Below are 15,795 nucleotides of genomic sequence, written 5' to 3'. Positions count from 1 at the left end.
CAGCTCCCAACCCTCAGTGTGACATCTGGGCAGCTTCCAAAGATGAGCTGCAGGCCACTGTCCAGCTAGAAATATCTGCCTTTAGGCAGCGCGAGGGTTTTTGTTTTGTTTTGTTTCAAAATTTCCTCCGAAGAGATTCCCTAAATAGTTTATATCACCCCTTCCTCTTAACGCCTCTAATGGTAGCTTGTCAACAGCGCTTCATTATACAGAGGGTGCCTGGTTCCCCCGGAAACATGGGAGCTGGGCATTTGGTTTTGTCGTTGAAGAAGTACCTTTCGCCAAGTTAGGGCAATGGCCCGCATCGGGGGATGAAATGGGAATTTCCCGGGGAAACTGAAGAGGGACCCCTCCCTTGGGGCGGGACTGCGTGGACTCGGGGGTCCCGGGTGCCCCGGGAGGGAGTCAGTGCCCAGATCCGCCGTGGGAACTCGGAGCTTGGAAAGCCCGGGAGGGAGGTGGTCTCAGCACCGCCCCCATGCCTACCGTCTCCTGCAGGCGTTTGCAGTCTGGACTGCCCAGGGACTGCAGAGCGGGCGCCGGGCGGGGCGTCCCGGCGGGGCTGTGGGGTGGGGGTGCTTGTTCGCGTTTATTATAACTGCACTCCCTTTAAAAGGAAAAGTATGCCCGGAATCCGGGAGGTGGTGAGCAGAGCCCGGGTGGGAAGGAGCCCGCGCCCGCCGCTGGCCGCGCTCGGTGTTCCTAGAGCTGGGGCTGTGCGGGTGGCGGGACCCACCCCCAACCTTTACTCCGACTTTTACTCCCACTCTCAGCCCCTTCACTCTCACCCCTCCAACCCCACGGCCACCCCCACCTCTAACCCCCACACCTCCAACCCCACCCACCGCCACCCCCACCTCTAACCCCCACCCTTCCAACCGCACCCAAAACCACCCCCAACTCTAACCCTCACCCCTCCAACCCTACCGTCACCCCCACCTGCCACCCCCACCCCTCCAACTCTACCGTCACCCCCACCTCTAACCCGCACCCCTCCAACCCCACCCACCGCCACCCCCACCTGCCACCCCCACCCCCACCTAGACGCCCGCAACCTCCCACCCTCACCTCCCCAACACCCCCCCAACACCCCCCCACCCTCAGCCTTGACCTCCCCACCCCACCCCGCCCCGCGGGCCCCACCCCGCCACCCCCGCCTACCCCTCTCGCGGGCTGAGCGGCTCTTGGCCTTTTTTGGGCGTCTCCCTGCTCCGCGGCCCGGGCTGGCCGGCGGGTGCTCGGCTGGCGGCAGAGGGAGACCCGCGGCTACCCCGCGCTCGGCGTCGCTGCCACCATGACGGGAAGGTAACGGCCCCCACCCACGTCCCCGGGCCGGGGAGGCGGGACTGAGGGACCCCTGGCCGAGGCGCGGCTCGCCCCCTTACAGCCCGCGGCGCCACGGTCCCCGCTCCGCCCTGGAGCGTCGGATTCTCGCAGCTCCCGGGGCGGCAGCGCCCGTCGGGGCCGGGGTCCCCCAGCCCCCGCGCCTCTTCCTCTGGGCGAGCGCCCGCAGCGGAAGGTGGAGCTCCTGCCCGCCCGCCCGCCACCCCTGCAAGATGGGACAGCCATCTGCTCACAACCGACGCCCAGGGCTGCGGGAGGGGGTCTTGTCCAAGGTCAGACACCCACCACGGGCAAAGGGTTCAACGGCTGTGTGCCGCCCCCGACTTCCCCGACCCCCGCTGTGCGATCCCGGATCCCCGGTGAGTGACATCTCTGGAGCCTTCCGTTTCCTCCTCTGTAAACCTGGGGTGGTAAAAATGTTTAAAATGATGAAGGGTACGTGGGGACTTGGCCAGAGCTGCGCCCAAGCACCAGCTGTGCAGGGGTTGGCTGGGGACAGGGCACTCCCCTGGGCCTGGCTCACCCTCTGCTCTCAGGCCCCTCGTTGCCATTTCACAGATGAGGTCACCAGAGGCCACAGAAGCTGGGCCACTCAGGAGGCCACAGGTCCACCAGTGTCCGGCCAGTGTGTGTCCCTGCAGCTCTTTCTGGAACCTAGCTGTGTACAAGCACAGGACTCAGGGCTGGGTGGGAGGGGCTGTCCCTGAGGCCCTGGGCCCCCCTAGCCAAGTCCTGGCAGGGGGATTCTCTTCTTCAGGATCCCATGACCTGGGGCTCTGGGGGAGCTCCAGCCCCGAGAGTGACCTGTGGCTTTGCTGGGAAAAGGGGCTTGGAGAGTGCAGGGCAGTGTCCAGGGTCGCGGTCCCAAATCCCAGGCCTACAGGGGAGCTGCCTGGGATTGCCATTAAGGCTGTAGCCTGGGGTCTCAGGGCAGCCCCAGGAACCAAAAAATAGCCTGTAACTTGTCACTTTGTAAGTCCTGCCCTCCAGACACACTTCCCTTTCTTCTCCCCAAGCCTCTCTTCCCAGTCAGCTCCCCTGACTTGGAGTCACCCCTAAGCCTTGGCCCAGGCCCCTCTGCAGTGAGATGGAGGGACCCTAACCCAGGAGAGTGGCATCTGCAGGCCCTCTGGCTGCCTGTGGTCACCCCCCAGGGTCCGGCAGGGCTGCCTCCCATTTTCCTCAGCCTGTCCCTGCCAGTTGCCGGGTTCTCACCCTCCATTTTCTAGGAAAAGAAAGTGGGGAGAGACAGGAACAGGGTCAGGAGCAGCCCAGCAGCAGCGCTGAGGTGGAGGCGGGTGAGAGGCGGCTCCTTCAGGCACAGGAGGGATGGCGAGGAGGACAGAGCCATGAAGGGAGTGGGGCTGGAGTGCGAGGCCCCGAGGTGCCACTGCTCCCTGGCAAGGGTCCTCTTGCCCCTGAGTCTCCTTGGGCCTTTCCCTGGAGACGCAGGTGGTCAGGTGAGCCCAGCCGGAACCGCTGAGAAGGCAGGTGGTGGCGAGCAGGGATCAGCCTGCCCTTGCTGCTGTGGACTCCAAGGGCCCGAGAAACTCTTATCCTCAAATGACACTGGGATGACAGTCAGCCTTTGGCGGACACTGTGTAGGGCGTTCCTCGTCCAGGCAATACTGCTTGTCTTACAGAATAAGGAGAAATCCAGAAACATAAAAGATAACAGAAACATAAAGAGAAGCAAACGGCAACAGTTCCACGCCCGAGAGCCTCCCTTTACGCAGTTTGGGTGGCTCCCCGCAGTTCCGTTCTCCTGGAGTGTGTGTTTGATGCAGCTGTGAGCGATCTGAGTGTAATGCACCTGCTCCTTCAAAGGTGGCCCTGCTGCCCGCCGTGCTGGTGCCCCACCGGCTTCCCTGCCCTCCATACACAGGGATTCGGCTGGGCCAGACTGTGAGGAACGGACATCCAACCCGGCCTTCGCAGTGGGCGAGAGTTTTCCTGTCTCAGAAGCAGTGGAGTTTCATTTCCACCGTTTCATGCTGGGTGCCCTTCCCCATGTCCACTGTCCCCATGGGATCCCAGGCAGCTCCTCGTGCCTGGATCCCGGTTCTCTCAGGATCCCCCAGGCTGCCCAGAGTCAGGCTGCTTTTGGGAAACACCTCTCTGCTCGCATACCTTCAGGGCTTCTCCCCGCCAGCTCTCCCCAGGACCTCACCAGGCAAGAGCAGAGGGAGGGCGGTGGGGAGCCACCAAAGGGACCTGGAGTGGCATACGTGGCCATGCTCTCTGCAGATGAACCCATGGGTGCTGTGTGGAGAAAGGGCTGCTGGGAAGGAGATGGGGAAAGAGACAGAAGGCAGACACTAGGGAGGCCTCTCGTGGGTGGCTGAGGGGGTGGAGGAGAGGAGGCTGACTCAGGGTTCTGGGAGGTGGAGTGGACAGGACCCAACTGACTGGCTGTAAGGGGCGCCACAGAGGGTGGGGCTTGGGGGGATGCCGCCCGTGATGGCAGGTGGGGGAGGCTGGCATGCTTGGTGTGGTCGTGGAGTGCTTGAAGAGCTGTGGCAAGTCTGAGGGGGAGCTGTGGGAGGCACCTGGGCATGGAGGGGCTGAAGCCCAGGAGCAAGCCGAGCTGGGCGGGGAGTGAAGGCAGCCCGGAGCGTGGGGTGGCATGCCGTGGGAAGAGAGGGGGCTCGGCCTCAGTGGCACCCCAGGGGCTTTGGAACTTACAGCCACAAGATCTTTGACTATCACAGCTGAAGGGACTTCTTCCTGCGGGTGGAGTATGCCCAGTGGTCCCCTAGGCAGAAGGAGTCAGCCATGGGGCAGCTGAGTGCAGCCAGAGCCCTCAGCACAGCACAGGAGGCTGCCGTGGCATCAGGGGCTTAAGCAAAGTGTGAAGTGGGTAACAAGTGATGTGGCTTGTGATGTGGCACCACTGAGCCCTGAGCCCCAGACTGGGCCAGGTGGGCACTGCCATGGCCCCTCACCTCCTTCCCTTTTCTTCTACTTCTGGTGCTGACTGGCCCCTTCTAGCTGGCCAGTGGCATAATAGGGATGGAGGGACTGATCTGCAGGGTGTCCAGTCCCATGGTGTGAATACCCCCACCTGGGTTCATTTCAAACCGCCAACGCTTGAATTGGCATTAACGCTTTACAGAATTCCTGAATAGTTAACAGTCAGCATTTTGTGAGCTGGCAAGGGACCGCCCAGGCAGCCACTGTGGAGAGGAGCCTGGGTTTCCCGCCCACAGTGGGTCATCCTTCTTCTCTGTGTCCCTATCTGTGCTGTGCCACGTGCAGGCTTTCTTTCTCTTTTTTTGAGATGGAGTCTTGCTCTGTCACCCAGGCTGGAGTGCAGTAGTGTGATCTCAGCTCACTGCAACCTCTGCCTCCCAGGTTCAAGCAATTCTCCTGCCTCAGCCTCCCGAGTAGCTGGGACTACAGGTGCATACCACCACGACCGGCTAATTTTTTTTGTAGTTTTAGTAGAGACAGGGTTTTACCGTGGTCTCTACCAAAAAAACAGGTTTTTACCGTGTTGGCCAGGGTGTCCTTGATCTTCTGACCTCGTGATCCACCTGCCTCGGCCTCCCAAAGTGCTGTGATTACAGGCGTAAGCCACTGTGCCCAACCTGCATGCAGGCTTAACCATCCCTTAGGTCTTCATTTCCAGGTGGGGAAGGGAAGCGCTGTCACTGTCCTTGTTCTGTTTAGGTGTAGCGTGTACATTTCTGAAGGTGAATATTTACTTAGATGACTTAGCAGGATAACCACCCTAATGAGATACTTCTGTGGGTGAATGCATATGTCTTGCTGAGATGAGGTGACTGAATACATATATGAGCGTAAAACCTACTGTGTCCTCACCCATGTCCTTGGAGGACTACACGGGAAACTCATGGAGTTGTTTTCAGCCTCCCGGTGAGAAGTCTGGTGGGGGAGCTGGCTCTGGAGGACAGCCTGTTTGTGGCATCTCTGCCTCTGCCCACTGGGCTGAGGGCACGTGCCCCAGGGCCTTGGGGAGGCAGCCCTGCCTCACAGCCTGGGGCCTCAGTTCCAGCCTCTAGGAAACCATGTAGTTGCATTCTTCATTACTCATGTGTTTTTTAAAATTTGAGACATAGTTCACGTATTATTAAATTCACCATTTTAGATGGTACAATTCAGTGGTTTTTAGTACATTCACAAGGTTGTGCAACCATCACCGTTAATTCCAGAACATTTTAATCATTCCTAAAAGAAACCTTGTGCCGATTTGCAGACAATCCCCATTTCCCCCTCCTCCCAGCCCTGGCCACCAGTAACCTGCCTTCTGTCTCTACAGATTTGCCTGTTCTGGACATTTCACATAAATGGAACCATATATTATAGGGCCTTTTGTGCCTGACTTCTTTAATTTATTAAGAACATATTTCCAAGGTTCATCCATATATCGTAGCATGAATCAGTACTTCATTCCTTTTTTCTGGGTAAATAATATTCCATTGTGCCACAGTTTGTTTCTCCATTCACCCGTGGTGGACATTTGAATTGGTTCCACTTTTTGGCTACCGTGAATAATACTGCTATGAACATTCCTATACAAGTTTTTGTGTGAACATACATTTTCTCCTTGAATATATACCCAGGACTGGACTTGCTGGGCATATGGTAACTCTTATGTTATACTTTTTGAGGAATTGCCAAGCTGTTTTCCAAATAATTGAACAATTTTACATTTATTAAATTTTACACCAGGAATGTATGAAGGTTCCAATTTCCCGACATCCTTGCTGATGCTTGTTATTGTTGTCTGGTTTAGTGGGTGTGAAGAGGTGTCATCTTGTGGTTTTGATTTCCACTTCTCTAATGACTGATAATGACCGATAATGTTGAGCATCTTTTCATGCGTCTGTCGGCCACTTGTAAATCCTCTTGGGAGAAATGTCCATTCAAACTCTTGGCCCATTTTTAAATTGGGTTGTCTTTTTATTGTTGAATTATAAGAGTTCCTTATTTATTTGGATACTAGACACTTCTCAGACATATGATTGGCAATTTTTTTAAGGTGGAGTCTCACTCTGTCACCCAGGCTGGAGTGCAGTGGTGTAATCTCAGCTCACTGCAACCTCCGCCTCCCAGGTTCAAGCGATTCTTCTGCCTCAGCCTCCCCAGTAGCTGGGACTACAGGCGTGTGCCACCATGCCCGGCTGTTTTTTTTTTGTATTTTTAGTAGAGGGGGGTTTCACCATTTTGGCCAGGCTGGTCTTGAACTCCTGACCTCAGGTGATCCTCCCGCCTCTGCCTCCCAAAGTGCTGGGATTACAGGCATGAGCCACCGTGCCCAGCCGATTTGCAAATATTTTTTCCTTTTCTGTGGATCATCTTTTCACTTTCTTGATTGTGTCATTTGATACACACAAGTATTAAATTTTAATGAAATCCAATTTATTTCGTTATTCTTTAGTTGCTTGAGTTTTTGTTGTCATGTTTAGGAAACTATTGCCTAATCCTAGCTCATGAAATGAAAAATCTCTTTTCTTCTGGGAGTTTTATACTTTTAGCTCTAACATTTAGGTTTTTGATCTATTGTGAGTCATTTTTTTTTTATATGGCATGAAGTAAGGGTTTAAACTAAATCTTTTGCATGTAGCTATCCAGTTGTCCTAGCATCATTTGTTGATAAGATTACTCATTCCCCCATTGCATGGTCTTGGCACTCTTGTCAAAATTCAGTTGACCACAAATATATGGGATTATTTTTGGACTCTCTTTTGAGACAGGGTTTCACTCTTTCACCCAGGCTGGAGTGCAGTGGCAAGATCTTGGTACACTGCAGTCTCAACCTCCCTGGCTCAGGTAGCTGGAACCACAGGTACGCACCACCACACCTGGCTACTTTCTGTATTTTTTGTAGAGACGAGATTTTGCCATGTTGCCCAGGCTGGTCTTGAACTCCTGGGCTCTGCCTGCCTCAGCCTTCCAAAGTACTGGGAATATAGGCATAAACCCAGCCTATTTTTGGGCTCTTGGTTCTGTTCTATGGGTGTATATGTCTATCCTTACGCCAGTGCCACACTTGTAATTTTTAGTAAGTAAATTGTAATTTTTAAGTAAGTTTTGAAATTGGAAAGCATGAGTCTTCTTTGTTTTTTTTTTTTTTTTTTTTTGTTGTTGTTGTTGTTTTGAGATGGAGTCTCACTCTGTCACCCAGGGTGGAATTCAGTGGCCTGATCTCAGCTCACCGCAACCTCCGCCTCCTGGGTTCAAGTGATTCTCCTGCCTCAGCCTTCCGAGTAGCTGGGACTACAAGTGTGTGTCACCACGCCTGGCTAATTTTTGTATTTTTAGAAGAGATGGGGTTTTGCCATGTTGGCCAGGATAGTCTTGAACTACTGACATCAAGTGATCCACCTGCCTTGGCCTCCCAAAATGCTAGGATTGCAGGTGTATGCCACTGCACCTGGCCCTTTTTTTAAGTTTTTTTTTTTTTTTTTTTATTCTGTATCACCTGCATTTTCATATAAATTTTAGGAATGCCTTGTCTATTACTTTTAAAAAGGCAGGAATTTTAATGGAGATTGCATTGAATCTATAGGTCAATTTGATGTAGTGTTGTATTGCCATCTTAACAATATTAAGTTTTCCAATCCATGAATATGGGATATCTTTATCTTTATTTAGGTCTTCTTTAATTTCTTTTAATAATGTTTTATAGTTTTCAGTGAATAAGAAGTATTGCACTTATTTTGTCAAACTTACTCCTAAGTATTTTCCTCATTTTGATGCTGTCCCAAATGGGGTTGTTTTATTTCATATTCAGATTTCTCACTGCTAGTGATTCTTGTATAATGATCTTATACCTTGCAGACTTATTGAACTCATTTCTTAGCTGTAAATAGGGTTTCTTTTTTTGAGGGGGGATTCTTCAGGGTTTTCTATATATGAGTATGCAAATAAAAATAGTTTTACTCTTCCTTCTCAAACTAGATGTCTTTTATTTATTTTTCTTGTCTAACTGTCCTTGATAGAATCTCCAGTGCAATGCCGAAAATAGCAAGACTGGAAATCCCCCTGACCTTAGGAGGAAAGCATTCATTTTCTCATCACTAGGTATGATGTTAGCTATGGGTTTTTGGTAGATGCTCCTTATCAAATTGAAGAAGTTCCCCTCTATTCCTCGTTTGTTGGGTGCTTTTATTAGGAAAGGGTGTTGGATTTTGCCAAATGTGTTTTCTGCGTCTATTGAGATGGTCATAGAGTGTCCTCCCTTTATTCTATTGATATGGTATGTTACATTGAATTTTGGATGTGAAACAAACCCTATAGTCTTGGGATAAATCCCATTTGGTCATGTTGTATAATACCTTATATATAGAGTGTTAGATTTAGTTTATTGTATTTTATCAAAGACATTTGCATCTATGTGACCTTCGTGTTTTATTCTGATATCAAGGTAACACTTACAGAATGAGTTGTGAAGTGTTCCCTCCTAGTCTTTCTTTTTTTGGAAAGATTTTGTGAAGGTTTGGTGGTTTTTTGTTTTTTGTTTTTTGTTTTTTCTCTTTTTGAGATAAGATCTCACTCTGTCACCCAGGCTGGAGTGTAGTGGCGTGATCTCAGCTCACTGAAACCTCTGCCTTCTGGGTCCAAGTGATTCTCCTGCCTGCCTCAGCCTCCTGAGTAGCTGGGATTATAGGCATGTGCCACCACACTGGTGTTTTGTGTGTGTGTGTGTGTGTGTGTGTGTGTTTGAAGATTTGGTGTTAATTCTAGTTAAACCTTTGATATAATTCACCAATGAAACCATGTAGCTCTGGCTTTACTTTGTGGGAAGTTTTTTGGTTACTCTCTGTCTCTTTACATGTTATTGGCCTTATTTGGTGATTTGGTTAGGCTTTGTGTTCCCACCTAAATCTCATCTTGAATTGTAATCCCTATAATCCCCACGGGTCAAAGGAGAGACCAGGTGGAGATAATTGTAATCCCTATACTCCCCACGGGTCAAAGGAGAGACCAGGTGGAGATAATTGTAATCCCTATAATCCCCACGTGTCAAAGGAGAGACCAGGTGGAGATAATTGAATCATGGGGGTGTTTCCCCTCATGCTGTTCTTGTGATAGTGAGTGAGTTCTCACAAGAACTGCTGGTTTTATAAGGGGCTCATCCCCCTTCACTTCGTATTTCTTCCTGCCACCTTGTGAAGAAGATGCCTTGATTCCCCTTTGCCTTCTGCCATGACTGTAAGTTTCCTGAGTCCTCCCCAGCCCTGTTAAACTGTGAGTTGATTAAATCTCTTTCCTTTATAATTTACTGAGTCTCATGCAGTTCTTAATAGCAGTATGAAAATAGACTGACACATTTGGATTTTCTATTTCTTTTTGAGTCTGTTTTGGTAGTGTCCTTCTAGGAATTTCTCCATTTCAGATAGGTTATTTCATTTATTGGCATACAGTTGTTCATAATATTCCATTCTGTTACTTCTTTACTGGGAACAGAGGCTATTATTGTTTTTCAAGGCAGGCATGGAGTTAGGGAGCAGGAATAAGGGACTAGGATAAGTTAAAACAACACAAACCTCACTGTTGTTGTTGTGTTTTGTTTGTTTTTTTACCATGATTCATCTGTTTTTCTTGACCAAACATTCCTAGGGTTACTGAAAACCTTTGGTGGATTCACAGAGTTCTGAAAGAGTAGATTCTGATAATTTTTGCTGGATTTTTCATTGCTTTTATGGAGGGTTGAACTTCTAGAGGTCCTTACTCCACCACTTTTTGCTGACAGCACTCTCGGTGTGTTTGCAAATATCTAGAGCCAGAGCACTGACCCCAATCCCATTTGGTCATGGCGTATAATACTTTGTATAGAGTTCTAGATTCAGTTTTCAGTATCTGTGGCCCCCAATCCCATCACTGCAGGAGGACAGGCTGCAGAATGGGCGGTAAGGTTGTGCAGAGATTTCGGATTTAGGCTCAATCAGACTCTAAGCCTCTCTCAATTTCTAGCCTTCGATGTCCACTTTTATAGTAAATATTTGTTGAATTGATTAGTACTTGGTAAACTTGTGTTTGAACTTCATTTACAAATTATGTTGTACAAAACACTTGCGGCTGTAGCCTCCTCTCCAGCATTATATGTGACCCTTGGAGCCCTAAATAAATGTTTCCTCCTTACAGAAAACCGTGGGTCTGCCTGAGAGTCCTGGATTCTAGTGTTGAGGATTTCCACATGGATGGGCTGAGTCGGGAGTGGTGAGAGGAGCCTAGGCCCTATCACATTGACTTGTAGCTGCTGTAAGAACATTTTCTGCATAAGTTTTCTTAAGCATTCAGCTACCTACATCAGAGAGTCAGCGGTATTCCTTACTCATTTTGGCTCCTCAGGGCTCACCTTCTCCATGCCCTTTAGCTCCTGGGGCCACCTTTAAAATCTATTTGTTGAATTGATCAGTGTTGGGCAACTTTGGAATTGGGCTGCATTTACAAATTATACTGTACCCAATGCTTCTCACCACTTGACTGCCAGGGTGCTTAATGAGTACCTCCTCCTGTTGGGACTTGCTGGGTGAGTGTGTTCCTCGGTGGCGTGTAGGCCTGGTATCTGAGAGCCAGTGAGCCCCTCCAAGGCTTTCTCCCACTCTAGTTTGGGAGGATCGGTGCCCTGCTGTCTTTAGTGACGGCTGCCAGCTCTTGCTTTCGGGAGGCAGAAGAAGATACTGCTCAAGCTTTCTGACCTTTCTAGAAAGGTCTTTCAGGGAAACGGAATCAATGTTAAAGATTTCCATGAGTACTCTGGATCTTTATTGTATTGCTGACCAGGGTCACCTTGGCCACAGTTTGGATGCTGACCGTGGGTGCTTATGAATCACAAGGAACTTTGCCAGTCTCTCTGGGTAAAAATGCGGGGGACATGGTGCCTTCCTGGTGGTTTCCACCAGGTCTCTCTGCATCTGTTCCCCTGGAAGCTGGAGGATTGCCTTTTCTCTAAACCTCTTTTGGGGTGCCTGACCATTGGATGGCCAGATCCAGATGATCGGCTCTGCCCTGGTCTGGGTGCTCCAGGGTGATGTTTGTGGCAGAGGCTCTCAGAGAAGGGAGCAAAGCAGAATGTGGGCCTGTGTGGCTTCGGTCCTCGGTTTCTTAACGGTTGGCAGGGATCCTAAAGGCGCCAGGTCCTCCCCGTCCTCCTCAGCTGACTCTGCCCTCCTCAGTGTGTCCACGGCACAGGCTTTCCTCCTGGCAGGTGGCAGCTGGAGACCTCCTGGGTGTCCTGCCGCCACTGTGGACCTCACCTCAGTGCTGTCTGGGGCCTTCCCAGACCAGTCCCCTCCCAGCGGGACCCAACCCTGCCAGCCTCAGCTTTCAGGAGCTGCCCCCACGGCGCAAACAATATCCTTTCTATTTGGAGTTGACTCCGCTGCCCTTTGGAGATCCCAGCGCGTAACGTGAGCTGGCGACCAGCTCGGGGGAGGCGCCCACACGCCCGTCCCGTCGCGGTGTCTGGCCCAAGGCGGCCGCGCCGCCCCTCCGAGGTGGTCCCTCGGCCCCTGCACCAGGCGGCCCGCGCCCGCGACCTCGAGGCGGCTGCCCTGCGCCATGGCGGCCCGGCTGGGTGCGCTGGCCGCGTCGGGGCTGTACCGGCGGCGCCAGCACCGGCAGAGCCCGACGCCTGCAGCGGGGTAGGTGGCCAGGGGCGGGGCAGGTGGCGGGGACAATGGCCGGAAAGCTGCTGCGGCTGGGCAGGCCTTCCCTCGGAAACCCGGCCGGGCCCTCCGACACCGTGGTCGCTCTCCCCGGGCGTCGGAGGGGCCCTGGTTTGGCGACAGGGTGTGCGCGTGCGACTTTATCTAACTGGGTTGGATGTCACCTGTGATCAACTCCCTTGGCAGCGTGTGCCCAGGGACCTGTGTTAGAGAGCAGGGAGCCTGTGTAGCCCCCAGCGCTGCTTTCAGACTGGGGCCATGATGCTGCACTTTGTAAATGAGCAGACAGGCTCTGAGCAGAGCAGGTTCCTGCTGGACTCACCCACCCCAAACATGGCGCTGTGATTTGAACCCAGGTTAGACTGACTCCAAAGCCTGCCCTGCTTCATTCCATGGAGGCCTGCCAGTGTAGACAGGCTCCTTTTGGGCTGGGAGGAGGGGGAAGTGGAGTTGAGGATGGTCCTCAAGGCATCTCAGAGGATGAGTTGGTTCTGGATGGGGAGGTTGGGAGGGGCAGGGGGTTGGTGGTGGAGCCACCTCCCCTCACTCTTGGGGTCAGGGGCACGAGGAGGAGCTTCTGGACATGTTGCCTTTGCAGTGCCCGGGGGCCAGTGGGGGAGAGAGAGTAATAGGGCTGTGAGCTTGGGATCCTTGATCAAAGTGACTGATGGGGACCCTGGGGAGGAGGCCAAGGCTGGGCAGAAGGGCTGGGGGGCCAGAAAGGGAGCCAGGAGCATAAGTCACAGACATAGGGGAGGGCCTGGAGGACCCAGGAGCAGAGGAAGGCCAGTGCCACCCAGGGCAAGCACAGCCCGCTCTGAGCTCCTCGTATGTGGTCAGGGAAGGCTCCCAGAGGGGCAGTTAGAGGACTGAGCCATCGAAGATACCTTCTGCTGAGAACAGAGGAGGAAGGAGGGCACCGAATGGAGGGCAAGAACTGCAGGCAGGCAGCACGGCCATCTGTGGAGTCCCTGCTGCAGACCGGGCTCCCACATGTGCTGGCACAGCAGGTCTGGTGCAGCCTGCTGTTCAGGTGGGGACCTGCAGACTCAGGAGGCCAGGTCATTCACCTGTGGCAGAGCTGGAGCAGGCATCCTCACTGGCCAGCCTCTGGACAGCCCTGGATGTGTGTGGCATAACTGTGGTACCAGGCTGTGGGTGGCCAGGGAACTGATGGCCCCAAGGCTGTTCTGGAGTGATTTTCACGGTACTGGCACCACAGCTGAGATGCAGGCAGGACAGGCACGATGATGACAGGCCTGGGGCAGCCCTGAGCATGCACACACGTGACTATTCACACTGTTTTTCTCTGAACTTCTGGTTCCTGTCCTCTGTTAGTTCTCTGTTGTCAGTGTGACGTTTCAGGTGTACCTACTTAAAAGTAAAGCCGCTAGAGCAAAGAGGTATGGCAAGGGCTTCAGAAAAAGCTTTAATTTCAGACAGGTTTTATACCGATTTGGAGTCTGTTTCTGATGGTGTCAATGCATCCTGTGCATGGCAGCTCAAGGCAGGATGTTAATTTTTAGCGTCCCCATGGTGGACTGGCTTTGTGTACATTTTTGTTGACCTCATGTAGCCAGGTGACCCGACACTGGCCTCTGACTAGCTTCGTGGAGGCGGGGCAGGGAGGAGGCCCAGGCAGTGTTGAGGGACTGAAGGTGCTCCCTGGGCTGTGCTGCAGTGGGGTCCCTCCCCGAAGCTCTCTGCACCTGGAATAGTGCCTATCAGCGCGGGTGCTAGGTGAAGACTTATTGGATGAAAGACGAAAGCATGGGCTGTGCTTGCAGGACTTGCCTCACTTACTCCCTCCCTGGAGGTAGCTATTCCTGGCCAATTTTATAGATGAGGAAGTTGAAGTTCAGAGTCCTCTGCTGCAGGTCACAGGCAGGGGTTGTCCGAGCCTGGGTTGCAGCCTGGTGTGCCTGGTTATAGAGGACACACCCCTGGCCTGACTGCTGCTCAGGCTGACGTGGCCTCAGCAACACTGGCTCGTCTTGGGTGTGACCAGACCCCTTGTGGCTGGCCCCTGACTCTTCCCAGATCCTTACACTCTCTTCCTAGACTCAGGTATCGGGGAGGCTGGGATGGAAGGTGGTCTGGGGTTGCTGAACAAATAGAATCTGGAATGGGGATGCCAGGAGGAGATGGGGGGAGCATGAGTCTAATCCTGTGTGACCCTCAGCTCATTACTAACCCTCTCTGTGCTTCAATCTCCTTATCTGGAACCAGCCTCCTCCCCTTACCAAGGCCTGAACAGAGCAGGCTCCCTCTGATCCCACCCCAGACTCAGGGACATCTTGCAACAAATTGGCTTGTGTTGGCTGTCAAGACTGAGAGCATTCTGGGGTGCTGGGGAAGGGCACGAGATGGTGTGCTCTACCCCAGATCTGGGGTTTGGCTTCCATGTTGGGCATGCCCTGGGCAGTATGTTCGATGTAGTCCAGCTGGGGGCAGGTAGTGATGTCTCCTGGGGGATAACTGGGCAGACTGTGTTCCCTATCCTGAAGGAATGTGCAAAGGAGGACATGGAATGTCCACAACTCTGACCCTTTGCCCTCTCGCAGGGACCGCAGACAGCCTGCAGGCCTTCCCCTGGGCTGAGCTGTGCAGAGGGACTCTGGAAGGCTCCCAGAGTTGCTGGAAAACAACAGTTCTTTTTATCCAGGCTTTGCCAGCCTGGCCTGGTGCTCTGTGCTGGACACGTGGGTGTCATTCATTCATTCACTTTGGCTCCTCGAGGTGGCTACTGTTTCTCTGGTGCACCACTTTATAGAAGAGGAAATGAGGCCTGGAGAAGCCAGCACCTTTCTTGAGGTTCCAGGCCGGTGGCTGGGGCTATCAGGTGTAAAGCTGGGCGTGTGGGCCCAGGCCTCTTCCTCCCCTGCAGGAGCCAGCAAACGTGTACTCTCACAGTGCTGAATCTTCATTGTCTCTGCATGCTGTTTGTCTTTGCCCTTGGATCGGAATGTTCCTGTGCTCCTCGGTGGGGCGTCCTGGGGATGCAGCCCCGGAGCCTTTCACAGAGCTGCTGTTAGGGGCTGTGGTGCCTATGACTTGGCCTGGGGCAGCCCCTGGGCATAGGGAGGTGGCCACCCCCACACCCCACCTGCTTATGCCAGGCTTTGTGCAAGGCCTGCCAGGCACAGGCAGCAATGATCTCACTGGAGGCGTCCGGGAACCAGCCGGGGAACTGGTTAGGGACTGGTTTCCAGGTTCGACTGGAAGATGAGCAGGAAAATAGAGGAGAGAGGGTGTGGCCAGGCTGCTGTTAGGACCCTGGTGGTGTGTCCAGAATTGGTTCCTTTTGGTGGGTTCTTGGTGTCGCTGACTTCAAGAATGAAGCCGCAGACCCTCGCGATGAGTGTTAACGGTTCTTAAAGATGGCGTGTCTGGAGTCGGTTCCTTCAGATATTCAGTATGTCCGGAGTTTCTTCCTTCTGGTGGGTTTATGGTCTTACTGACTTCAGTGATGAAACTACAGACCCTGGCAGTAAGTGTTAACAGCTTTTAAAGATGGCGCATCTCGAGTTGTTCGTTCTTCCAGGTGGGTTCATGGTCTTGCTGGCTTCAGGAGTGAAGCTGAAGACCTTTGTGGAGAATGTTACAGCCCACAAAGGTGGCAAAAAAGCGGATCCAACGACCCAAGCCACTCCCTCCAGGGCTCGTTCTGGTGCCCTGCTTTTATTCCCTTTTTTGGCCCCACCCACATCCTGCTGATTGGTCCATTTTACAGAGAGCTGATTGGTCCGTTTTACAGAGAGCTAATTGGTCCGTTTTACAGAGAGCTGATTGGTCCGTTTTACAGAGAGCT

General features: G+C 52.7%; 1 protein-coding gene across 2 annotated transcripts in view; it reads left to right on the top strand.

Annotated features, from left to right (window-relative positions):
* The first annotated feature begins 1,053 nt into the window (after positions 1–1,053).
* Positions 1,054–15,795, top strand: part of LIMS2 (LIM zinc finger domain containing 2) — a 36,304-nt gene continuing 21,562 nt past the window's right edge. The window contains exon 1 of one of the 2 annotated variants that reach the window (XM_023225601.3): positions 1,054–1,305. In XM_023225601.3, coding sequence (XP_023081369.1) covers positions 1,295–1,305 — 11 coding nt within the window. In that variant the 5' untranslated portion in view covers positions 1,054–1,294. Of the gene's footprint in view, positions 1,306–2,010; positions 2,639–15,795 lie in introns of those variants that run through there. The other variant, XM_023225602.1, reaches the window with a different exon arrangement.

This window comes from Piliocolobus tephrosceles, chromosome 11 (assembly GCF_002776525.5).
Source record: "Piliocolobus tephrosceles isolate RC106 chromosome 11, ASM277652v3, whole genome shotgun sequence".
Taxonomy (NCBI): Eukaryota; Metazoa; Chordata; class Mammalia; order Primates; family Cercopithecidae; genus Piliocolobus; species Piliocolobus tephrosceles.
This window is presented reverse-complemented; position numbering and strand designations above follow the sequence as displayed.